This window comes from Pteropus medius, unplaced genomic scaffold (assembly GCF_902729225.1).
Source record: "Pteropus medius unplaced genomic scaffold, Ma_sr-lr_union100, whole genome shotgun sequence".
NCBI classification, from domain to species: domain Eukaryota; kingdom Metazoa; phylum Chordata; class Mammalia; order Chiroptera; family Pteropodidae; genus Pteropus; species Pteropus medius.
The window spans coordinates 3056583-3080503 of record NW_024355990.1 but is presented as its reverse complement, the minus strand read 5'-3'; the positions used below and the strand labels follow the sequence as shown (position 1 = coordinate 3080503).

Sequence of the window (23921 nt, the reverse complement as noted above, 5' to 3'; positions counted from 1 at the left end):
CAAAATCTTAATACACCGGCCGGCAAGAAAATAGCACGTCACGTCTTCTTCCCCGAAATAGAGGCGACATCTCTTTTCAGGTTCTCGGTGACTTTCAGAGAGTCGCACGAGCATTTTTGCCCTGCCTTTGGCACGTTTGGGGAAGTCAGAGTCATCGTCAGACGTCCCTGGAGGGAGCACCTGAGGGTTTTGAATGATTCATTCTCTGAGTCCCTCCCCTCCCCCCAGATCCTCTAGAAAGAAATGATACGCGAGCAAGTCATGCTTTTCCTGTCAGCAGACTCCCTTCTCGCTGATTTTCTCGTGGACGAGGCTGGTGTGCGTGTGCGCACGGGCGCACACTCACACACACACACACACACTCACTCACACACACACACACACCCTCCGAGACTTCTCTTTACACAGATGTGTTGAGGGGGCGAGCAGTCCCGTGTGTGCCTGTTGTCAGCCGCTTCCACTGTCAGCAGCGCCCCAGTCTTTAGGGTCCCGCAGTCTGACGTCGCTAATCCTGGAGGTGGCGTAGTGGGACGTGGGCACGTCACGTGCTCTGCCATCCGGAAGTCCCCCGCCCGCGCAGAGCGAGCCCCAGGAAGTGCAGTATTCCCGTGCAGGCAGTTAACTACCTGAGCCTGGCGGTTCATTCGGCTTCACGTTCTGTCGTTGAAATAGTAGTTACGTTTCGTGTTTGAAAACGTGGCTGTGCTCTCGGGTTAGGAATCCCCACACGTTATTACGCTTTAAGTCGTGACAAATACCCTTTTGGGAACGTGTCTTGTCCAAACAGCTGTGCGTGTTGCTCTCGTTGGTGGCACTGTATTATTACAGATTCTTTTGATGCGAGAGCCTCGTTTTGGGACACTTTAAACCCAGTGCTGAGGTCTGTGATTTCAAAACACAGGCAGCTTCACAGGCTGAGTCTCCATCGTCCGTGACCAGTTGAAACACATAAAAATTCGCTTCGCTACGAGTTGGCGGTGGTAGGAGGTAGAGGCCGCGTTGCGTTTCCGCTTAGGAAAGCAAATCATTTCACCCCGCTCCAGTGTCCTGTCACCCCGACTCTGACGACGCTGTCCCCGTCCCCTCTCCCTGCAGATACCGAGTGGCAATCTGGGTGTGTTTGGCAGTAGCGGAGCAGCACAAGCCAGGACCATGCCGCAGCCGCCCGTGCAGCCTCTGAACTCCTCCCAGCCCAGTCTCCGTGCTCAAGTGCCTCAGTTTCTATCCCCTCAGGTCAGACGCGCGTCAGGGCGTCACCGAGTGAGGCCACACGCACGCGGGCCTCTGTGGTGGCTTGTGCCGCAGTGACGTCACTTTTAAAGTGAGAGCAAATGAACCTGCACCTCAGAGCAGGCCTCGGGGGTTGTTGATCCGGCATCCGATTGTCCCGGGCCCGGGCCGGAGGGACAATTGTTCTCGGAATTGTTCCCAGGAGTGCCCCAGCCCTGCAGCCAGGGCCAGCCCTGACCACTGACACGGGCCCAGCGAGGTGTCCTGGGGCGGTGGCCGAGGAATGCAGCAAGCAGGACCGTTGCGTAGGGCGGGGGAGAAACTGCTCAGAGCACTCGGGGGCGGACCGTGCTCTAGCGAGAAAATGTGTTAACGTAGAACAGTTTGCGTGTTACAGGCTTTCGAGTACGTTTATTCGCGCTAGGTCAATTTTGCCCATAAGTTCTTTTCGAAAAGATCAAAGAGAATTAAAGAAAAGGATATTGTTGTTCATAGCTCTAAAGCGTAACGTCAGTTTTTCATATTAATACTGTTTATTTTTAGAACATTCCATAATCGTAGACTTCAGACTGAGTTTTCAGTTACACTTGACTCTTGAACAACGTGGGTTTGAACCACGCAAGTTCACTCGTACACGGGTCCCATGCAGTTCAAAGCCATGTCGAACGGTGTTTTTGATCCGTGATTGGGACACGAGTACGCAGAGGGCCAGCTTAAGTTACGTGCAAATTTTGGACTGCAGGGTGCTGGGGCCGTCCCTGCCGTGCTGTTCTAGGTCAGCTGTCTGGCGTTAGTCCTTACTCTTTATAAGGAATACGCGGTGACCTAGTCTAATGATATGTTATAAAATTAGCTGGCAGTGATCATTACTGTATAATTGTTTGAACCCAGATTTCTGCACTGAGTTGAGATGGCCGAAACCTGGGTAAAATAATAGTTAAAGTCACTAGTTAGGATGCAGAGTGAACAGCTGCACCAAAGAGACCCCCAGATCCAGGAGCGTAGACGGGACACCGCGTCCTCGCTGGGCCTGGGCGCGGCCCTGCCACTGCCCGCCCAGCAGCAGGGGCAGCGAGAGTCCGGGCGGCTGCCCACCGCTTCCACTCAGACCCAACCCTGGCGGCACGGCCACTCCAGCGTGAGGGGCGGAGGGGACAGATAGGTCCTACGGGATGGTCGGCGTCTTCTCCAAGCTCGGCCAACCAGCGCGTACATCCCAAACGTCAGTCATCTGTGTGCCACCCACGTGACCGCGCTGTTACAAAACGCGCCTTAATTTAGCTCAATTTATTCTTCAAGAAAACGCAACACATCTACCACTAATGGAAAAACCAACATTTTTCTCATACACATCAGACAACTATTAAAGTGAAAACGCTCGCCCATGTTCTACCCAGAGTCATCCTGCATAAAGGCCGTGACAAAGGGACGTCGTACATGGCGGGAACGTTGAAATGGCCAGTGCCGGGCGCCTGACTGGTTCAGAGCGATGACGTCCAGGTGGAGAGGCACCCAGAATGGGGCCGCGGATTGACGGTCAAGGTCAGGGCTGGCAGAGCCACACGAGGGCATTGCCACGGGCGAGGCTGGGAGCGGCCGTGCCCACCGAGAAGAGTGTCGGCTCCCTTGAGCAGGGGGACCGCTGCCCACTCTGGGACGAGCCCCTCTGGGGTGACGTGGTGCCGTCTACAGAAAAGCACCTGCCTCCTCTGATGAGGCAGGAGCCGAGCGAGAGTAACTGCCTCCCGGGGCCCTCCCCTGCACGTCACCCGGCCTTCAGGGGTGCCATTTACTGTCTCTCTGACAGAAGAGGAAGTCGGCTGCTGGTAAGAGTGACCCAGAGTCACTCCCAGAAAAGAAATTAGGAAGTTCAGTCACATCTAAGTGAATTCATAACTAGAAATGTAATTCATCAGTAAAACATCTGGAGAAAGAGATCTCTCTCCTTCCATCCCCCGCCCGCCCGCTTTCCTTCCCCGGTCTTCATTAAAGCATGTTCACTGATGTTAAAGGGCCTGCAGATTTCATGGCTTTTGAAGTTCAGTCACGAGACGAATACAGCGGTCAGTAATTGGTCAGTTCCGAATCTGGAAACTGCACGGACAGGTGGGTACCCGACTAGCGATTCAGCGCCTAACGGTACATTTTGTGTTCAACAGGTTCAAGCACAGCTTTTGCAGTTCGCAGCAAAAAACATTGGTCTCAACCCTGCACTATTAACCTCGCCGATGAACCCTCAGCACATGACGATGTTGAACCAGCTCTATCAGCTGCAGCTGGTGAGTGGACAGACCCGCGTGAGCTCCGCAGCAGGGAGCGCTCTGCTGACGGCGACACGGGCGACGCGCGCGGGGGAGGCCGGCAGCTCACCCGCTGGCCGAGCGACGTGACCAGTAGAGCACTTCTCCTCGTTGGGGAACGACACTGAGACTTTCGTGACCTTTTTAAACTGTTAAAAGAACTAGGAAGTTTCCCGTTTAGGGCGTTTTCACTAAGCTCTGTAAATCCTGTGGCTCCGTCGTGTTCACAGAGTCGCCCAGATGTGCCGATGAGACACGTCTCAGCTGGAGCTCTCAGCCAGCCTCTCCCATCCAGTCCCTCGTCTCAGCCACAGAACACAAAACTCATTTCAGTGACGTTTTCTGAATTCTGCCGGGGATGGCATACAGATGTCAGCCTACAAGCATAAGACAGAAGTTACTTCATGGCACTCGCAGGTGCCTCAGAAACTAGGACTTAATTCTCTCTCAGAATCCCTGTTGAGAAAGGCTGTGTAACCTAAAGATCCTTGAAAGTTTTAGAATTTAACATATCTTGAACTTCGAATGTTCAACAGTCTTACTGCTTTTACCATAACGCCACGTCATCGTGCCCCCAGATGCACGCTGACTAAACAGGCACCAAAGGACCCAGGGTGTCATTTCTCTTTGATACGTTGACACCTGATTTATTTAGATGTCCAACAACTTCTCTCCTAGAAAATACCAGGAATCATGAAGGAAAAAAAACATCTTCACTAGATAAAACCATTGTCACTAGAGCCCTGGGTGCCCGCGGTCCTGACCCCTTCCTGTTAGACACACATCTAACCAGTTTGGGTGTCCGGTTTCCCAGTAAGTAGGATGGAGGAGGAAAGGGTCCCGGAGACAAGTCATAGCGTTGACGAGGTACACGAAGCTCCGGACGCGGGGGCAGGGCCGAGACTGGACTCTGGGGGCCGTTTCTTCATCCGTGAGAGGGTGACGGGCACTGTGCCATGTGGCGTGAGGCTTCCCCAGGCCTGAGAGCCATCACAGGCGGTTCAGGGGACAGTACTGTTGCTTTTACAGCCGACAGCAGCCGGAAAAGACTTTGACCTCAGGCAGAGAAGGAGCCACCTCAGAGCATGTTATTTACAACTCTGGTCATAGAGGGAAATAGCTTTCTGCTCCTCCATGACGCGGAGAACACCGCTGTTTTCTGACTTGACATGGCCGTTGTCATACTGATGGTCTAGAATCTTCATGCAGTAGTTTTACTGACTCCCTATAGTGTGAAGGACACCACGAAAATAATGAATTATGTTCCATACATTCAGATTTTTAAAACAGTGTATATGGGTTTTATATTTTTTTCCAGAAAAAAATCGGTAAAGTTTCAGTATATTCTAAGGTTATGTTTTAGGGCCTATAACGATTCACTTAAGTGAAATATTTTATTTCTCCACAATTTCCAGATTAATGAGGCATTTCCAATGTTATAATCGCTACCTGTATTTGGATTCTGTTTCAATATATCCCCTTGCCAGAAATGTCCCAGAAAATCTATGTTGGATGAAAAAAATTTATGGTATTCAGTCAACATTTTGAAACAGTCAGATGATCAGACGCTCTGCACCTGTGCACAGAAGAGTCTCACGATCATTTTAGCCAGTTTCGTAGATGGGGTCTGTGTGACAGACGTGTCACAGGTCTGTATATCAGGTGCCGTGTGGGCTGAGATCATCACGTGGCCCCTGAGGTAGCAGTCACCGCTGTTCTGCCACCTTTTCTGAGCCATTCTGGACAAATTTAGTTTGTGTCACTTTAAGAATAAATATTTCTTCATTTTACTCTCATTTCTTTTTTATTTGTTTGTATGAGTCAAGCAGGAGGATTTTGACCTCTTCATTAACTGAAAAACATTTATTGGCAGATCTGATCACCAGCACTCAACAGGGGTACTGGCCGGGTTATTTTGTAAAAAGCAGTCCACTACAGATGTTTTGGAAACATTTTTTCCTTTTAAAAACATTTCTTACATTACTATGGTAAAGGGACCAAGAATTTTGTCCATTTTCTCTATTTTTTTAACAATGCACTGAAATGGAACCGTTGATCGATGGCTTTCTCATAATATTTTGATGCTTTCCTGCCAACAGGCGTACCAACGTTTACAAATCCAGCAGCAGATGTTACAGGCCCAGCGTAATGTTTCCGGACCCATGAGACAACAGGAGCAGCAAGTAGGTGTCGTCCAGACGGAATCTCAGCTCTAGGCCTCGCCGATCTCAGAGGCACTGATCGATGAGCTGTTTTATTGTCGTTGATTGTCCTCTCGCCAAGCTTCTCCTTCTAAAAGTCGCGGGGTCTCCTGGGCTGGGGAGGGGGTTGGCCCAGCCAGTGGCGTCCCAGGCGTAGTAACAGCGGAGCCCGACAAGGGACCGGTGGCGTGTCCACCGTGCTGACGGGCGCGTCTCTGCCGCCAGGTTGCGCGCACAATCACTAACCTGCAGCAGCAGATTCAGCAGCACCAGCGCCAGCTGGCCCAGGCCCTGCTCGTGAAGCCGCCGCCGCCCCCGCCGCACCTGTCTCTGCACCCCTCTGCAGGCAAATCGGCCATGGAGAGCTTCCCCCCTCACCCCCAGGCCCCCGGCCTGCCCGACCTGCAGACCAAAGAGCAGCCGTCTTCACCCAGCACCTTCGCTCCTTACCCTCTCGGTGAGTCTCCGGGTCCGAGCCGCCGCCCCGGCTGTGTGTGTGACAAGCGGGCCTGCGTTCATGGGCCGAACGACTGGCCGGGGCGACACCATCAGAGAGCGGCCGTCTCGAGGCTGCTTAGTGAGCGCGTGACACCAGCTGTCTCTGCTGGGCAGGGCCGGTGCTGTGAACGCTGCAGGGTAAGAACCTTCGGAAGCGGCACGGGCAAAAGCCGCCCGTGACCTCATGTCCTGTGCTGAACCTGCAGCCCGCTCCGTTCCCGGTTCGCTCCCGACTTCCCCCGGCAGCCACTGTCCTCCAGCCCGAGCGGCAGGGGGAGTTTGGAGCGGTTTTGCCAGTAGAGGCGTCCAGACCTCTATGAGTCAGGCCTTAACAAGCAGCCACATCAGCCTGCACGCATTGTCCCTCACTGTAGGGCGCATGCTCAGCACTTGCCACCCCCTGGGCAATGGGACACACAGCACCGCCCTCGAGGGCATACAGTCTGGCCAGGAGAGGGCGCTGGGGCCCTGCAGGCTTGTCTGTCTGTTGGCTGTTAGAGCCTGGAGCCCCGGAGGGAGTCAGGAACCTGGGAAATGCAACCCCCCAGGGGCGAAGGCCAGTGCGTGGGAGCGAATTTGCTGCCCGCCGATAGTGTCCTTTCTCTGCACCCACCAAATCGCCCTGACGGGAGTGGTGTACTCCCGTCACGTGAGCACGCTCCCCGTGGCATGGAACCAGCGTGGGACGTTTCTCCCGTGACACTGGGGATAGGTGCCGACCTGTGATGACTTGTCCTCGTGTTGCTGTCCCCACCCCCACCCCGGCCTTTGTGTTCAGAGCGTCTGGTAGTTAGGACATTACTGAGGGATAGCACTGCCACGCCGAGTCCCCGCGCGCCACCAACCGGCGCTCCACGTACTTGTGCAACTCGTCTCATTGCCCTTGCCTCAGTTTCCCCATCTGTAAAGTGGGAATACTTACCTCAGAAGGTTTTTTAAAGATGTAACAAATTAATACGTAAAGGTCTCAGGATGGTGCCTAGCACTTAGCAAGCACTTTGTGTAATGCTAGCTGTTCACGTAAACACTTCTCTTATTAGGAATAGTTGTCTTAGAAACAGATTCACTTCTATTACCCTAAACTGCTTTACCTTCAGCTTCCTGGTATCCACCTGTCTTCTTAACCTGCATTTGGAGACTAAAGTGCAGTAATCTTTATTCTTAAAGATTCTTTTTCTGAGTACAAATGAAAGAATTAGTGCAGTGAATCTTCAAAATTAGATGTAAAATAATTTTGATAACATTTTATAATAGTCGCATTAAAGTTATAAAATAAACGTATTAACAATAAACAGCTAATGCAGTGTAAGAAGCCGAGCCGGTAAAATTGCCTACCTGGCTGGTTCTCAGCACCTTTGTTCAACGGCCGTAAGTCTCGTCCACCTTTCCTCCCCCATCAGCCTCTCCTAGTCACGCCGTCACCTGACTTCCGGCGTTTACCATCCACGCAGGGAGATCAGGCACATAAAAACGAAAAATAACCTTCAGGCCCACGCGGTGGGGAAGGGAGCGTCCGTGTCCACCGTGAGCGGCGAAAGGAAAGTCGGCAGGGTCTGAGCTCGGGCCTCGCCCCTCACCTGCCACGCCTCTGTCAGCGGAAGTGAAGGGGGTCGTTAACGCAGGGACCACAGATACGCAGCCCCTTGGTGGCCCCGGCTTGCAAAGGTGTTTTGTTAGGTCTGCAAAGTGTGTGTGTTGCCGACAACAACATTTAAAAATTGGAAAGTTTCAGATCAAAGTGGCCTCTGGCTTCTCCTGAAAATGGCTGATGGGCTCTGCGTCCCACGTGGCACCATGGCACCTGCCCAGTTAGACCGTGGGCGCCATCGGCCTGCCGCAGCCCCACCAGGCCCGCTTCCCCTTCGTTTGCCTGGCCCACTTGGTCCATTTTCAGCCCCTGACTTCAAGTTAAGAACAAAAATGTGGTGCCCCTTGCTCAGGAGTAGAGATTCATCACCTTTACTTATGTTCCGGACCCAGGGTGGGGGCTGCTGCTGGTTGGAGCAATTTATCAATACTGGCTTCCTTCCTGTTGGGTGTTCCGTCCAGCCAAGCAACCTTCTCAGCTCGTACCTGGCTCCCCATCAGGAAGTCTACTTCAGCCTCTTTATTGTCGTCCTCCTCATCTCCCTTCGTTAACCTCGCCGCCTGATGGCACTTGTCAGAAACCCCGGCACCTGCTCTTAGCTGAAATAAACCCGGGATCAGCATGCACCGTGCCGGCCGGGGACAGCTGGCTGCACCCACACTCTCAGATAGTTCATTCAGTGCCTCACAAGTCGTTCGATGTTGAATTCATCAGCTCCTTCCGAGCAGACTTTGTCAAGTCAGTTCCCTGGAGGCGGGACCACATCGTCCTGGCCAGCTTGTTGTGGGCGGGGCCTTAGAACTCCGAGAGCGGCCAGAAAAGCTTTTCCTAATTGTTCAGTTTTCTGTGGACGAGAAGCCTCAAGACTATGCTTAGCCCTGAAACAAGTAAGACGAGGAGAGTCGTTGGTCTTACTAATTCAGGACTATTTATTACCATTTCCACTTCAATCCAGGGATGATATTCCTAGAAATATGTGTTGTTAAAAAGACAAAAAGCGCCTATGGCCGCGCCACCCTGAACACGCCCGATCCCGTCTGATCTCGGAAGCTAAGCAGGATCAGGCCTGGTTAGTACTTGGATGGGAGACCATCTAGGAAGACCAGGTGCTGTAGGCGTAAAATAAATTAAAAAATAAGGGATTGTAAGCTGACAAGGTCCTTGCAATCTGTGAGGTCAACCAAGAGTTGCCTTGCCTTAAAAAAAAAAAAGAAAAAGTTTTTTTTTCCACGAGCATTAAAGGCTGTAGTTAATGTACTTGGCTGTGAATTAAGATGAGATTGATTCTCTAGGAGAGCTTTAGAAAGTGGTCATTTAGAGCAGGGGATCCCCAGACCCAGTTAGNGGGAGGTTGGCATTTCATCGAGATTTCCAATGTGACACACGAAAACGGCCTCTGACAAGGGCCAGGCCTGGCACTCGGCAGCGAGGGCCCCGGGCCCCTGTTCACCCGGCTCTTCGTTCCTTACCGTCCGCGCAGGTGCTATCCCTGGAGGTCTGAGCATCGGGCCTCCAGCCAAGTCCTCCATCGACGACTCCTATGGCCGGTACGATTTAATCCAGAACAGTGAGTCACCAGCCAGCCCTCCGGTAGCTGTTCCCCATAGCTGGTCACGTGCCAAATCTGACAGTGATAAAATCTCAAATGGCTCCAGCATCAACTGGCCCCCAGGTAAGAGCAGGCGACACTTCTGTGCAGCAGCAGATCAGAATGTGTGCCGGGCGGGAGCAGAGCAGTTCGGCCCAAGGGGAACCAGGCAGCACTGGCCCACGGCTCTGGCTGTTTCTCGGGAAGCGCGTTTGTCAGGCCGGCTTTGGGTGTGGGTGGCATTGCACGCTTCCCCCTCCGTTCAGTAAAAGGAGCAGAGCGGGAACGGCGAGGACGAGGGGAAGGGGCCGTGTGTTCCGTTCGGTCAGGTTTCAGGCTCTGTCACCCGTGTGAACCCTGTCCTAATGTGGCGGCTGCAGCGCCTGGTTCTAGTTTTTCCAAAGGATTGGTGATTCCCTGAAAGAGTCTAGAGCGTGCCTGCTGGTTTACTTGGCAAATTATAAAAATCTCCGTAAATTATCACGAAGCGATGTGAAGGTACTCTAATATTCATGTCTTGATGTTCATTTTGTTTGGAATTTCCCAGAATTCCATCCTGGAGTCCCCTGGAAAGGACTTCAGAATATAGATCCTGAGAATGACCCCGATGTCACTCCTGGAAGTGTCCCCACCGGGCCCACCATCAACACCACCATACAGGATGTGAACCGCTACCTCCTCAAGAGCGGAGGTGAGGCGGGCCCCGCGCCTCAGGGGTGGCAGTCTGGGCTCTGAGGCAGGTGTGGCGGACACGTTGGGTGGGCGGCTTCTCTAGCCATCTGAGGCAGCACGAGAAAAGGTCAGGTGGTGCTCATGGTGAAAATGGAGATCGATTCGGGCTAAGTGTTTCTGTCAGATTTATTAACATCATGTTTTATAAGCACCGTGTTGTCAAATCACAATATTAACTCTTAAGCTTTTTAATGAAAAGTTTCCACTGGAACTCTCTGTAAACTAAAAATGAGCTAGCAACCCTTTACTCATCCATCTCAGTCTGTGTTTCCTGAACACCAAAAAAACCTGGTAAAGATAAAAAAGAAATCCTTCCCCAGGACTCCTTTCCCGGTACAAACTCATGGTACTAAGTTTTGGCACTCCTTTCCCGGTACAAACTCATGGTACTAAGTTTTGGCACGCCCGGTGGGAGGCTTCAGGACCCGGTAGAAGGGAGCGATCAGCTGAGCTGTGAAGGCCACAGAACGTAAATACCAATTTCAAATGCAATATTGAGAAGGGCCTGAGTCGCCTTCCCTTAAGGCATGCAAATGAAGATGTTTTATAAGTGCCATTGCTGATAAAGTTTTATCGCCAGCATCGTAATAATGTGAAGGATAGCCAGGTGACCACATACGCTTATCACTAGTGAGAGTGCTCCTCGTTTGGTTCCCAAAACGTTAATTTACGTTTCCTCCTTCAGATATGGCCTGGGGGCGCTGCGTTTTTTTTCGATGGTTCTTTGAAGTGCTAGGTTCTGAGTGTGTCTGGGCTTTGGGTAGGAAGCTGACACAAACCCAGATCCTCCTTCCTTTTTAGGGTCGTGTCTTCCTCACGTTTCCATGCAGCTGCTTCTTAGAGCAGGGGTGTTGCGGGCATCCCTGCGGTCAGGGACAGATGAGTGATACAAGGGACACGAAACGGTGGGAAGCAGAGCCCGTATGAGCAGGCAGGGGAGTGGGGTGAGGCACAAGCCATCCGAAGTAAGACTCAGCCCCACTGACAGACACCTCGCGTGTGGCAGCGGGGCTGCGCCCCGTGTGTGTGGAGCACCGTGGAGGGGTGTGAGCAGCCTTGCTGATCCGGGCAGTATACGGCGTGGGCGAGGCTTCGAGGTTGCTTGCTGTAGCTTCCCGGGGGGTCCAGCGACTCCTTGGTCTCCGGGGTTGGGGGGAGGAGGGCCTCCGCCTTAGCACCAGGGTGCCAGGACATGATAGGCGGCCAGGAGAAGCAGGTGAATTCTGGAGGCAGCGCTAAGCAGCTGTGCTCCGTCCCACAGAGCACCCGAGAGAGGGGACTGAGTTAAGGCAGGAGGCGTCAGAGAAGGGGACAGACCGGGGCTGCCGCTCCACGGTAAAGAGAGCCATCCCACCCCAGTGGCTCGGAGCATCGCGTGGCTCTTACGTGGCGTCACGACGTCCGGGGCTTGATGGTTTAGGGGCAGCTCGTTTCTGGGCTCCAGCGCCTGGCTTGTTACTGGGAGAAGGGGAGCATAATGAGTATAGCTAGACGTACCAAAAACGCCACCGCCACAGAGCAGGAGGAAACGGCAAAGGACAGACCTCGCAGACCGCCCTCTCCCCACACGCTAGGAGCTTCCCGGCACCCCTCTGGCCGACCGAGCTCGGGGACCATGCCACAAAAGGCCGTCGTATTTGTGCGTGACCAGCCTGATCTAAAGCACAGAGAAAATAAAAATAAAAATACGTGCCCTAAAAGAAAAACAGTGAGAAATCGCCACCAAGTTTTTGATACTGCTTTATTTTACGTATTTTCATAATGGAATTTTTTGAGTTTTTTTGACTATGCCAAGTGTGGTTTTTTTAATTTATGGTTTTTGTTTATTGCCACTGGCAGTAAGTTCTGATTTGGTATTAAAAATTAATATTAGCCCAATATTATACCTGTTTCGATGTGATGTGTAGTTTTAACCCTTAGGAAGTGACCGTTCACCAGAATCGTGAAATGCCGTCATGCCATTTCATGACACGTTGGTACTGACACTTCATCTAGAAAGGAAAAGTGCCCAAAATTTTATGAGACAAACTCCATTATTAAAACTGAAAATTTCAGGACGTGGTTCCATAGTGCAGCGGTCAGCACATCTGCCTTACACGCAGAGGGTCCTGGGTTCGCGCCCCAGTGGAGCCACGGTCCATGGTCTACGGCCAGGCCACCCTGAACGAGCCCGATGTCTGATCTCGGAAGCTAAGCAGGCTCAGGCCTGGTTAGTACTTGGATGGGAGACCACCGAGGAAGACCAGGTGCTGGAGGTGTGCATAAATAAATAAATAAATCTGAAAGTTTCAGAACTAGAACACTTAAAATCTACCCTATTATTAATTAGAAAAAAAATAATCAAGCAGGGTTAAATAGTGTGTAATCTTGAGATCTTGGGTTGATCGCACATTGTTGGTAATTGAAAAAGGAGGGTTTAGGAAGCAAGCTCAGGGTGTCGTAGAGCTGACGTCTGTTAAAGGTGAAGACCTGCCGGTCGCCGATCGGTTTGACCACTCGTCAGCTCCAGCGCCCTCGTCCTGAGGAGGCCGATTACGGCAGGGCGGCCGCTCACGCTGGCGGGGCGACTCTCCCAGTCAGAGAGCTCCGGTTCCATGCTGCTTTCACCCAGACCGGCACCGCGGCTTCGCCCGCTGTGCCCCAGCCCCCAGCTCCCCTCAGAGGATGGCACGTGGACACACCAGACTCAGGGGGCTCAGCTTTCTGGAGGAGCGGGGCGTCTCGAGGGGCCTGCACACCTTCAGCCTCCCTCCCACGTGCAGGAACAAGGCCGTGCAAAGCAGGAAGCCGCCTCAGGTTCACAGTCGCTGGCACAGGCTTCTCTCGTCAGGTGGGAGCGAATGGGTTGCCTGTCTTTTTTGGCAAAACGTACAACAGAAAGCACGGAGTGTTGTTTTCCTTTGTTTTTTTAATTTCGTGGATGTTGTTTGAGGGGCGGAAACATGGCAACCACCCTGTATTTGTGTTTCCGTCTTATCTGGAAGGGCAGAGCAGTGCAACCCTTTAGAACTCTGACGGCCTTTCGGACATCGCGGTGACGGTTCTCCTCTGTCGTGCCTTCAAACCCTGTCTCAGAGACGCTGGTGCTGTCTCCTGGTCTTTGCCTCCGCAGCTGTCAGGAAGGTCCCAGGCCTGCGAGTGGCTTGGGGACCCAGAGTGGGAGGCGTGCCCGTGTCTTCCTTCCCTCACCGTGACCTTGACCGTGTCATGCTCTCACTTTGAGCCGTCTGCCAAAAGTCAGCAGCTTCGGAGGAGGCTGGCTCAGTTGTTAGAACCCTGGCGCCCAGTCAGAGGGGCCCGCCCCACGCGCCTGCGCCACCCCCTTTCTTAGTGCCGCGTTTGGTTCTGCAGGGTCCTCCCCACCGTCATCTCAGAGTGCCGCGCTGCCTTCCTCGAGTGCCTGGCCGCTCAGTGCCTCCGGCTATAGTCGCTCATTCAGCAGCATTGCGCCCGCACCCAGTGCTGCAGGTGCGCGCCTGGCCCCGCGGCTTGCAGGTAGCCTTTTCTTTCTTTCCCCAAACAAATCTGACAGGCCTGGCCTTTGCCGGTGGCCTGTTTACGCCGTCCCTGAGCCGGAAGGCCGTGTGCCCTGATCGACAGTGGGCCTGGGCCTTGCCGGAGCAGCTGAGGGGCCCGGGCACGGCTGCTTCCTCTGCGTGGAGTGGGGATGTGACATCTCGCGGGGTCGGCAGAAGGATCACGTGGTCACAGAAAGGGCCACTGCCCAGATGCATCTACGTTCCTCCCTCTGCCCCGCGGCTGCGGGACGGGCGTACGGGGTTTGAAGTCACAGAGGCAGCAGCCGCTTGGGACTTGCTTTCGCTCCCGTTTGCCGTCAGAGATGAAGGCGACGTGGCGAGCCCCATAGTTACCCCCGGCACCCGTGCGACCGCCTCCCGTTGCACGGGTGAACGCAGTGCCAGGTCGTTTCTCTGTGACGTGACGAGTCTTTCACATAAGAATTGAAAATTGTCGCGGAAACGTCAGAGGAAGTCGAGTCTGAAAATGATAAGACCGGATGCGCAGGAACACAGACGCAAAGAACGTGCGGCTGGTTTGTAACTAGGTAACTAGGAAGGTTTACTGTTTACAGATTTCTTCAAATATGCGTCTGTATTCCGTCAACTCTCATCCAGACGTCTCTGAAACCAGGGTTAAGAATGCTGGAGGAATTCACGCAACTGCCCGGGCCTGGGGAGAAGGCAGTTTTGATGTAGCCGAGCGTCTTACTTTAGAGCGAGCGAGCGAGCGAGCACGCTTCTGCGTTACTTTGTCCTGCTGATGTCGATTCTTCCTGGCGTTCCCCGTGGGATGCGCGTGAGCCTCTAACACCGCCGAGGTCGTTTCGCCGAAGAGCAGGCGGCACACGAGGCCTTCCCTGTGCCTGAAGCAGGTTTTCGTGGCATTTTTGTTTTTCTGATCAGTGACACATTTGCTAAGAGTAGCATTTGTTTTGAGGTCACGGTCGACTCCAGTGGCCAGAGTTGGAGAACTGCACTTGGGTTTGTGTTGGCCTGGCCACTGCGGTGCTGTCCAGGGAGTGCGGTGACAGCGACCACTCTGCCACCAGCACCCCCTGCGCTCACTGCGCTGGGCTGGGGAGGCGGGCGTGGCGGGCCTCCAGGTGTCTGCACAGCCAGCCCAGCCCCGGGCGCAGCAGGGGCCGGGCTGATGGTCACTACCGGTTTCCTTTTCTTCTCCCAAAGATCCTGAAGACACGCTTCCCCGCGCAGGTCCCGCGCTGCATGTGCTCAGCCCTCAGTGCGGCACAGAGGGCGCGTCTCAGAGCCGCACAAGGTGGCAGGGCGGCGGGCATGTCGGGGGGCGCGGCTCTGAACAGGGGCTGACCCCCAGATGGCATAAAGGACACGCGTGCACACACACGCACGCACACACGTGCGCGCACATGCGCGAGGCTCTGACCTTGATGAACGTGTCACATTATAAACTGCGTCCTAGCAGAATACGTCGATAGGTTAGTTTTAACACCGAACTACGAAAATGCTGTTTTCTAGGTGGCAAACTGTGTCTGGCACACTTAGCGCAGTAAGCGTCAGAAACAGCAGCCAGGCGGACACTGAATCCGGGCAGACTGCCTCGGGGTGGCGCGGGTCCGCCGGCACTTTGCTGGCTGTTCCGTTTCGCCACGCCGTCGGCTGGCGCCGGGGACCACTTGGTGTGGTTCCCCAAACGCCGGAGTGCCCTTTCTTCCCTGTCTCAGGAATGCCTGTGCCCCGTGTCTCTGCCTTTCCAGGTAAACTGTCAGACATGAAATCGACGTGGTCCTCGGGCCCCGCCTCCCACACGCAAGCCTCTCTGTCTCATGAGCTGTGGAAGGTGCCCAGAAACACTACTGCACCCACGAGGCCACCTCCAGGGCTAACCAATCCCAAGCCTTCCTCCACCTGGGGGGCCAGCCCCCTCGGCTGGACCAGCTCTTACTCCTCCGGTGAGTTCTGTGGGGAAGAGGGGGCGCCCCATGCCGGCTCTGCTCACCCTCTTGGAAGTGCGCCTGTCATTTTGTCCCACAGCCCCATTGTGAGGACCCCTGCCCCCCACACACACCTGGACCCCGGGAGGGCTTAGACGGGGGCCAGGGCACCCTGGACTCTCAGGGCCTCTAGGCCCAGCACCAGCCCCGGGTGGTCAAGCTCACAACAGCTTGCTCTGAGCCAGGAGGTCCCAGCGTCGCCCAGCACGAGGGGCCACGCTGGGTCCTGGCAGAAGTCCCATTCAGCCAGTGTAAGGGTCTCGATTCCACCTGGGCATGTGCTTCCCCACAATGCGTCACAGAGTAGGGGGCGTCCCGGCCCAGAACCAGACAGCCCCCAGTGTGAGACCACCCCCCCTAAAGGTGCGGCTCAGTGGCATCCAGCCAGGGCCCTCTGCCCACTGGCAGGGACGAAAGACAGGCCCCGGGAATTCAAGAAACTGAAGTTGAAACCAGCCGCAGAGAGCGGGGAATAGCCCGCTCAGGCTTCTAAGGCAGCCGGCGCCTCTGTCCGCCTCTGTCTTGTTAACAAGACAAGACGTTTCGAGCTGAGTGGGGGCAGGTGGACGAGGAGGCCCGTCACCATCCCCAGGTGTCTGCGGGAGGGCCGTGTGGTCTTGGTTTAGCAAACAAGGTTAATAAACACTTGGGGCCGAGGTGGTCCAGGCCCCATCCCTGTCGGCAAGCTGGAGACTGTTGGCCAGAGCGGCTCCTGCGGCTCGTGGCACGCTGACCGGACCCCTCTCGGGCCCTTGCAGGTTCTGCTTGGAGCACCGACACCTCAGGAAGGACAAGCAGCTGGCTCGTTCTCCGCAACCTCACGCCCCAGGTACCTTCTCGGGAATGTCACCGAGCCCCAGGGCTTGCTCGTGACCCTGGAGGAGCCCCGCCCAGCCCCAGTGCACACCAGTCCCTGTGCTGGGTGCCCTCGTTCAGGGCCCAGGGGTACGGGGCGGCGGGGAGCGGCCACACCCGGGGGTCTTTTAACCATGTTCCAGTGAATCGTTTACTTTTTACTCTTTTGAGGCTTGAAAACGATGCCTTTATAAACAGAACTGTCCCCCGTTAACCGTACCCACTCACAGCAGTTTGGCCTGTGCTCCACCTTCCTGGGGTCATGGGCCGGGGTGCCAGGAGCCACAGGGGCTGCATCGTGTGCTCTGGTGAGGGGATCAGAAGCTAAATGGGGTTTCCTCCTCCCAGTCAGCAGACTCACCAGATATAGCAGATTTAAAAGGTTCACGTCGTGAAGTCACGTGTATTAAGCCCCTTTAAGGACAGACGTTTTGCCCGTGTTCGGTGCCCCTGGATTTCACGCCCGTTTTCTGTGGAGACTGTAGCGGCAGAAGCCACAGGACGCTCGTGACCGCCCCCCTCTGCTTCCTCCGCCAGATCGACGGTTCCACGCTGCGGACGCTGTGCCTGCAGCACGGGCCTCTCGTTACCTTCCACCTGAACCTGACCCAAGGCAACGCCGTGGTCCGCTACAGCTCCAAGGACGAAGCCGCCAAGGCCCAGAAGTCCCTGCACATGTGCGTCTCCTGTCCACCCCCGCAGCCGCGGTGCCAGCAAGCCGGGTTGGGGGTGTTTGTCGCGGGAGTGCCACAGGGCCCCGGGACCAAGCGCCTCAGGCACAGACGTAGATTGTCTCGTGGCTCTCGGGTTCCTCCCAAAGCCTTTCCCCTTGGCTCATGGACGGCCACCCTCCGCGTGTCCCCACCTGGTTGTCTCTCCATCTGAGTACGTCTTTGTCCCAGCTTCTTACAGGGATATACCAGTCATGGAGTAGGGTCCACCCTGGTGACCTCGTTCTACCTTAACCACCTCTTTAAAGACCCCCTCTCTAAATATACGCACATCCAGAGGTATTGGAGGCTAGGGCTTCAGCGCGTGAATCTGAAGAGACACAGTGCAGCCCATAACAGGGGTCTTGTGAGGTGTCCGTGTCTTCTGCTGAGTTGCCGTGGCCACGCCCTCCCTAGGGAAAGCCACCCCCCCCCAGCCCCCCGAATGCTGTTGTGTCAGATGCTGTTTCGGCATCTGATAAGACGATCGTAGGACTCGTGTCCTCCGTTCTGTTAACGTGGCGTATCACCTCTATTTGCGTGCGGTGAACCGCCCTTGCATCCCAGGGGAAAACCCCCTGGGACGTGGCACACGCTCGTACGAGCCTTTTAACGTGCTCCTGCATTTGGCATGGTGATATTTTGCTGAGAATTTTTGCGCCAGTTTTTGCAGTATCGGTCTGTAGTTTTCTCCCAGTGTCCTCATCTGTCTCCGGTACCAGGGCGATGCTGGCCTCGTAGAACGAGTTTGGCGGTGGCCCCTCCTTTTTTTTTTTCGAAGAGAATGAGAAGGGTTAGTGTTAATGCTCTGTATGTTTGGTAGACCTCGCCGGGGGGACCACGTGGCCCTGGGCTCGTCTGTGTCGGGAGGGTTTCGATCACCCATCCGATCTGCTCACTCATTATCGGTCTGTTTAGATTTGCTGTTTCTTCACGATTCCGTCTCGGTGTGTTTCTACGGACTAGTCCGTCCTTCTAGGTTACCCAGTGTGTCGGCAGGTAATTGTTCGCTGGTCTCTTAGGATCCTCTGTACGGCAGCTGTAGCGTCCTCTCTCTGTTTTTCGGTCTAGCTGAGAGCTGGTCGATTTTGTTCCCCTTCTTCCAAAGCCGGCTTCAGTCTGTCGCTGTTCTCTCCTCTAGGTGCGTTTTGGGAAACACCACCATCTTGGCCGAGTTCGCTGGCGAAGAAGAAGTGAACCGTTTCCTAGCGCAAGGCCAAGCGCTCCCGCCCACCTCCAGCTGGCAGTCCAGCTCCGGGGCCGGCCAGACGAGGCTGGGCGCCTCGGGCAGCTCCCACGGCCTGGCGCGGAGCGACACCGGCCACTGGAACGCCCCGTGCCTGGCAGGCAAAGGCAGCAGCGACCTGCTGTGGGGCGGGGTCCCCCAGTACTCAAGCAGCCTGTGGGGCCCGCCCAGCAGCGATGACGGCAGGGTGATCGGGAGCCCCACCCCGCTGAACACTCTGCTTCCCGGCGACCTTCTCAGTGGGGAGTCCATCTAGGACCGAGAGGACCCCGTGGGTGCCACAGCCGTCAGCACCAGGAAGAGGAAGCTGACCCTTTCCAGTCCGGGCGTCGCTGAGGCCCCGCTTGCCCCGAGCAGCCCGGCAGCCCTTTAAAGTACCTCTGTCCAGTACTGAAGCCGAACCTTCGCCGCGGCCCTTGCGAACTGTTCACGAGACAGTGCGGGCTGCGCTTGGTCAGTGTCACATGCTAATGACAGGATGTTTCTCATAGCTTTTTATTTTGTGTTGTCTTATGTTTGTATGGTGTGTTGTCATTTTGATTTTTTAAGTATAAAAGCTGCTTAGTATAGTTCTATCATGAAGGGCACTTTTCAGATTGTGGGCTGGAAAGGGTTATTTTATCAAGGGGGTGGGGGGGAGGACGGGAAAGCCTATTTAAAACGAGCCTGTGACGATTATGCACATTACCAGAGGCGGCCGAAGCGGAAGCGGGAGCCGGCAGCACCACCAGGGCGCGGGCTGGGCCCCGCTGGCCGGCGGGCGGAGGGGAGGGACGGCCTGCGGTCCGTTCTCGGCTCCCACGGATCCGCCTATGCACATTACCCTTGTCTCATTACTTTTTCATGTCATTTTTTTTTATCCCAAAAAATATTTTTTAAAAGTTAAAAAAAAAGACATATCAAACATGCAAATACTTGAATCCAGCAGGCCAATAATGAAATGTGAACACTTTCTAAGTCTAATTCTACACTTCCAGGTTGTCATCAGTACGCAGAAACAGGCTCTAGGAAAAATTTCTAAGTTCACAGCCTATGTGTGTGTGTGTGTGTGTGTGTGCGATGCGAGTAAGTGCATGCGTGTGCTGAAACAAAACGGTGTGTGCTGGCGTGGGTCATGTGCCGCTTCCGTGTTAGTGTATTAAGTGTGAGGGGATTTAACTGGGTTTTCCCTTTTATTTATACTTTTTTTTTTTTTTGGCGATTGGTCAAACGTTTGTTATTATTAGCTTCTAACTTTGCACTGAGTGTCCCTGCCCTTCCTTTAGCTAATCCTATACATTAAAGAGAATTCATAGGACAGGGCCGGCGACAATTCATGTGTAAATGTTTACTCAAGGACTCTGTTATTGCGTTTAAAAATTACAGTGTATATCTCTGGAGAAATAATATGTATACCTACCTTTAGCGGCTTTTTATTGTGGACTAATGCAAGAAAATTATTACCAGAGTATTGCACCATTTTTCCATTTGGAATATAAAGTTAAAGAGAAAAAAACTGTTGTTGAACTGTGGCCATAGATACTTGTAGAGTGGATGGTTCCGCGGGAGGAACGGAGACAAGCACTTGGACGTGGGTTGTGACTGCTTTCGGCGGAGCCCGTGGTGAGGGCTCCCGCTTGTTTACAGACCTTTTTTTCTCCTTCAGACTTTAAAATAAAAAAGTTTTAAAAAAGGAATTTAAAAAAAAAAAAAAAACTTCCGTCGTAAAGAAACCTATTTTCAGAATGCAGATACGCTACTTCAGAGCTCTGGGATCGAACAGTGTCGTTTCCCCCTCCGGCCATCGTCGTGGACTCTGTCGGTTGTCCCCCTTCGTCGAGGTGACGAGACGTTGTGGTTACTGTCTTGCACATGGATGCGCTCTCAGGAAAGCCAGGGTTCCGAGGGGCAGCTCCACACCATTTCACGTATTTTGTAACCCGACTCCTAGCACTGAAGATGTTATTAAAAAACAAACGAAAAAAAATAAAGAAAAAAAAGAAAAAAGAGGAAAAAAAAACACAAAGAAGAAAAATACCTAATCTCTAATGTGTAGCAGTTACATATTTACCAAATAATGGACTCAAAAGAAATAGATGTTTGAAGAGTGCTTTATATATTAAAAATTGCTTTATGTTTTAAAAATGATCAATGTTTTGATTGTTTTGCAAGAAAGAAAGACAATGGAGTAACATACCCTCAAGTATGTTTTAAAAAATATATGAACATTGTGCTCCCTGCCTGCTTGATCAGGAAACCTGTGCATTACGTTTTTTTTTTTTAATTAGCTTTTTAATGGTTTTATCAAAACAAAACAAAAAAAAAACACAAAAAACCTAAAAAAAAAAACAAAAAACAAAAAGAAGGTCCTGCAAAATTGCAGATCAACAAAAGCTGGTTTTATAGAGGATCATGAACTATGCACAAACTGGGTTCAAGACTTTTTTTCTCAAGTTTCCTAGTGTATTTAGCTAAACAAACCTCCCTCAGAGTGACCGCATCTCCTTGCCATTGCGTGCACTCTCTGCGTTTGACGTGTGACCTGCACGTGCGTATCAAGCGTGCGTGCGTCACGCGCGTGCACCAGGCGTCCAGCTTCCCAGGCTGCCACCGAGCATTGAGTGGTAGAGAAACTCCTGACATTTTTTAATTGGGGATGGAAGTAAACAATCTGTTTGTTTTTGTTTTTTGTTGGGGTGGCTTTTTTTTTGACCTTTTCTTTTGAATTAAAGATGTCTGTAACTCTGCGATTAAGAAACAAGTTTGTGGCTTTTAAATGTTTTTCCTCATAGAATGTGATTGTTGAAGAACATGGCACCGGAAGTTGCTTTCAAAAGTACGACGCTTTGTTGAATCTTAATAAATTGCAATTTTTTTCTTGGCTGTTCAAATAAATGTGTTTTTTTGCTTTTAGAAGACAGATAATCGACTTTCACTCCATGTATCGGGAGAGGGACTTGTCCTGTTGTATTGTAACAGAGTCCTGTCTCTTATGAGTTCGTGTAACTAGATAAACTCCGGGTGTCGGTCGCTTGACTTGTAACTACCGTTTGCTTTGCGGCTCTTCGGTTAACGTCGAGATCCCTTTTGTCATCATCCAGAGGTGCACCAGGGCCTGTGGGCGCTCCTCCAGCCGCTGCCCGCCCGACTTGGCCCCATGCGACAGCCGCTACCGTCTCGGATGGCGGTGGGACACAGTCCTGCCCGGGGACCACCGACGCCTGCCTGGGACCGCATCCGGGCGTCGGGAGCACGCGCAGGGAAGAGAGGGATGGAGGTGTTTCGTGTTTCCTAGACGTTTCGGCCCTTCATTTTCGTCGCATCGCCTCGGCTAACTTTCGCAGAGCACTGCGCGCGAGCAGAGGACTCCGGTGCCGGTAACACAGCTGTGTGGTCACCAGTGTTTCGGGTGGCAGTTAGAAATCAGAACTCGTCAGTGGTTTTCTCGCGTCCACCCCAGGACGCTTCATGACCCTGCATAATAAGCTCAGTGTTGGTGCTTCTGTGTCATCCGGATTATAAAGATAGACCCTTGAAGACAAACCAGAATGTCCTCTGTGGCCCCGAGCTCAGAGACGAGCAGAGCGAGCCTTTTTTTTTTTTTTTGTCTCCACTCCTATGAGTCAGTCCCAAGTTTTATCAAGAATTTGGGACGCGGTCGCCCCTCGGGCAAAGCCGTGAACTCCCGGCTCTGACCGAAGCCCACGAAAGGGAGCGCGGAAGGGGCCGTGGTCCTGAGAAGAGCGGGTAGACCAGAGGAGGCGTGGGCCTCAGGCCCCGGACCGGACCCGCAGCAAGTGTCCCTCAGTGCCTGTGTGTCCAGTCACTCCTGGGAGCAGACTGCCAGCCCTGCCCCCGGAGGACCAGACTCTGCCTCAGGAGTGTCCGGTGGAGGAGGCAGCATCTGCCCTGAGCCCGGGAAGCCGGATTGGACCCGACGGCCTGGGGAAGGCGGGGGACGGGTGGGGGCACACAGGGTAAGCTGAGGCCTGAAGTGACTGCCTCACGTGAGGGGGCGTCCGGGAGGGGTCTCATGACCACGAGTAAAAGGGAAACTTGGCGTCTGGAGTCAAGAAAACGACAGGTCAGAGCCATACTTTTTAATTGTTCCTGCAGAGGCGGAGGCAGGGCGCTCAGTGGGTAGCAGCGTGACGCACAGAGAAAGGGCCGCGGCACAGAGGCGAGGCCGGCGGGCACCGCATCTGCTGACAGCTGAGCACGCGTTCGCTGAAAAGGGGACAGAGAGAGCAGGGCGTCTCAGGAAGCATCTCACAGGAGTCGTGCACTTGGGATGGAGAAAAACCTGCGGAGCTGTCACGATGCAGACGTGCGAATGACTGATGAGCCCACCCCTGGGGTTTGCTGGTGTGGGACCGTCGCCTGAACGGCACGTGGAGCCAGCCGGGCCGCCGAGTCTGGCTCTCCAGTCGTGAAGACCAGAAGCACTCCCACGCGCCCCTAAGTGGGCCACGCTGCCTCGGGCTTAAGTGACGCTTCAGATGCTAGCTGCGGCACAGAGCAGTGGTTCCCAGCCCCAGGTGCGTGTGACAATTTCCTGGAGATTTGTTAGGCTCCCAGTGCCCGGGCACATCCCAAACCAGTTCAGCAGAATCTTGGGGTGGACCTCAGCCGCGAGTTTTTAAATCTCCCCAGTCAGTTATATTGAGCAGCCAAGGTCAAGCAGTGGCATAGAGGGGCCTTGTCACTGGCCTGAAATAGCACTGTCAACTTGGCGTCTATTGGAATTACAATACCCAAGAGTTCGTTTGGCCATTATGACTAGTTTTTGGTTTTTGTTTTGTTTTTAGCGAAACTGTGTGCCAGGCATGGTGCCGAGCACTGCATAGTTGTGTCATTTGCTCCAACAGCCCCTTGAGGTTACAGAAGATGCTCGAGGCCACCAGCTCACAAGGGTCAGAACCCAGGCCCACGTGAGTCCACAGCTGAGGCTCAGCCTCCCAGGGCCTCCATCATGGAAGGAACGGGGCGAGATGTTCCAGCCGGAGGATCCCGAGGCCACGCATGCATCAGAAGCAGCGCCGACGGGGGCACAGGTGTGTGCTGGGCACAGGACCGACTGGACGGCAGTGGGGCTGGGAGTCCTGTCCGCAGACCGGGCCCGCAGGCTGCAGCCTCAGGCAAGAGGAGGTGCTGCGGTCTGGAGGCAGAATATCTCCTCCAGAAAACCCAGTTTCCATCTTTCGTATGATCGGATGAGGCCGCCCCACATCGTGAGAGATGATCCCCTACAGTCATGAGAGATGACTGTAGGTGTTAAATGCACCTACAGAGTGTCTTCACAGCCATGCCCAGATCAGTGCCCGAGGCAGTGACTGACCGTCGCACGAGAAATCTGCAGCGCGTCCCAGGCAGGCCTGTCACTGCTTGTCATAGTGGCTCTTCCTGCCCTCACAGTTATTGTGAGGCAGGTGAAGTGGGCTGATGGTGAGGCCACATCAAAAGGGAAGAGGTCAGTTAGTGTCCATCCATCCAAAAGCACATC

General features: G+C 53.8%; 1 protein-coding gene and 1 pseudogene across 1 annotated transcript in view; both read left to right on the top strand.

The window, feature by feature from the left end:
- TNRC6C (trinucleotide repeat containing adaptor 6C) overlaps positions 1 to 19322 on the top strand; it is a 75241-nt gene extending 55919 nt beyond the window's left edge. Inside the window, exons 11-22 of the mRNA XM_039859867.1 lie at positions 1096 to 1233; positions 3390 to 3509; positions 5630 to 5713; positions 5957 to 6405; positions 7327 to 7333; positions 9222 to 9489; positions 9953 to 10096; positions 13489 to 13632; positions 15392 to 15586; positions 16387 to 16457; positions 17021 to 17160; positions 18335 to 19322. Coding sequence (XP_039715801.1) covers positions 1096 to 1233; positions 3390 to 3509; positions 5630 to 5713; positions 5957 to 6405; positions 7327 to 7333; positions 9222 to 9489; positions 9953 to 10096; positions 13489 to 13632; positions 15392 to 15586; positions 16387 to 16457; positions 17021 to 17160; positions 18335 to 18695 — 2121 coding nt within the window. The 3' untranslated portion in view covers positions 18696 to 19322. The remainder of the gene's footprint in view (positions 1 to 1095; positions 1234 to 3389; positions 3510 to 5629; positions 5714 to 5956; positions 6406 to 7326; positions 7334 to 9221; positions 9490 to 9952; positions 10097 to 13488; positions 13633 to 15391; positions 15587 to 16386; positions 16458 to 17020; positions 17161 to 18334) is intronic.
- Positions 8817 to 8935, top strand: LOC120600503 (uncharacterized; annotated as a pseudogene).
- Positions 19323 to 23921: the final 4599 nt, after the last annotated feature.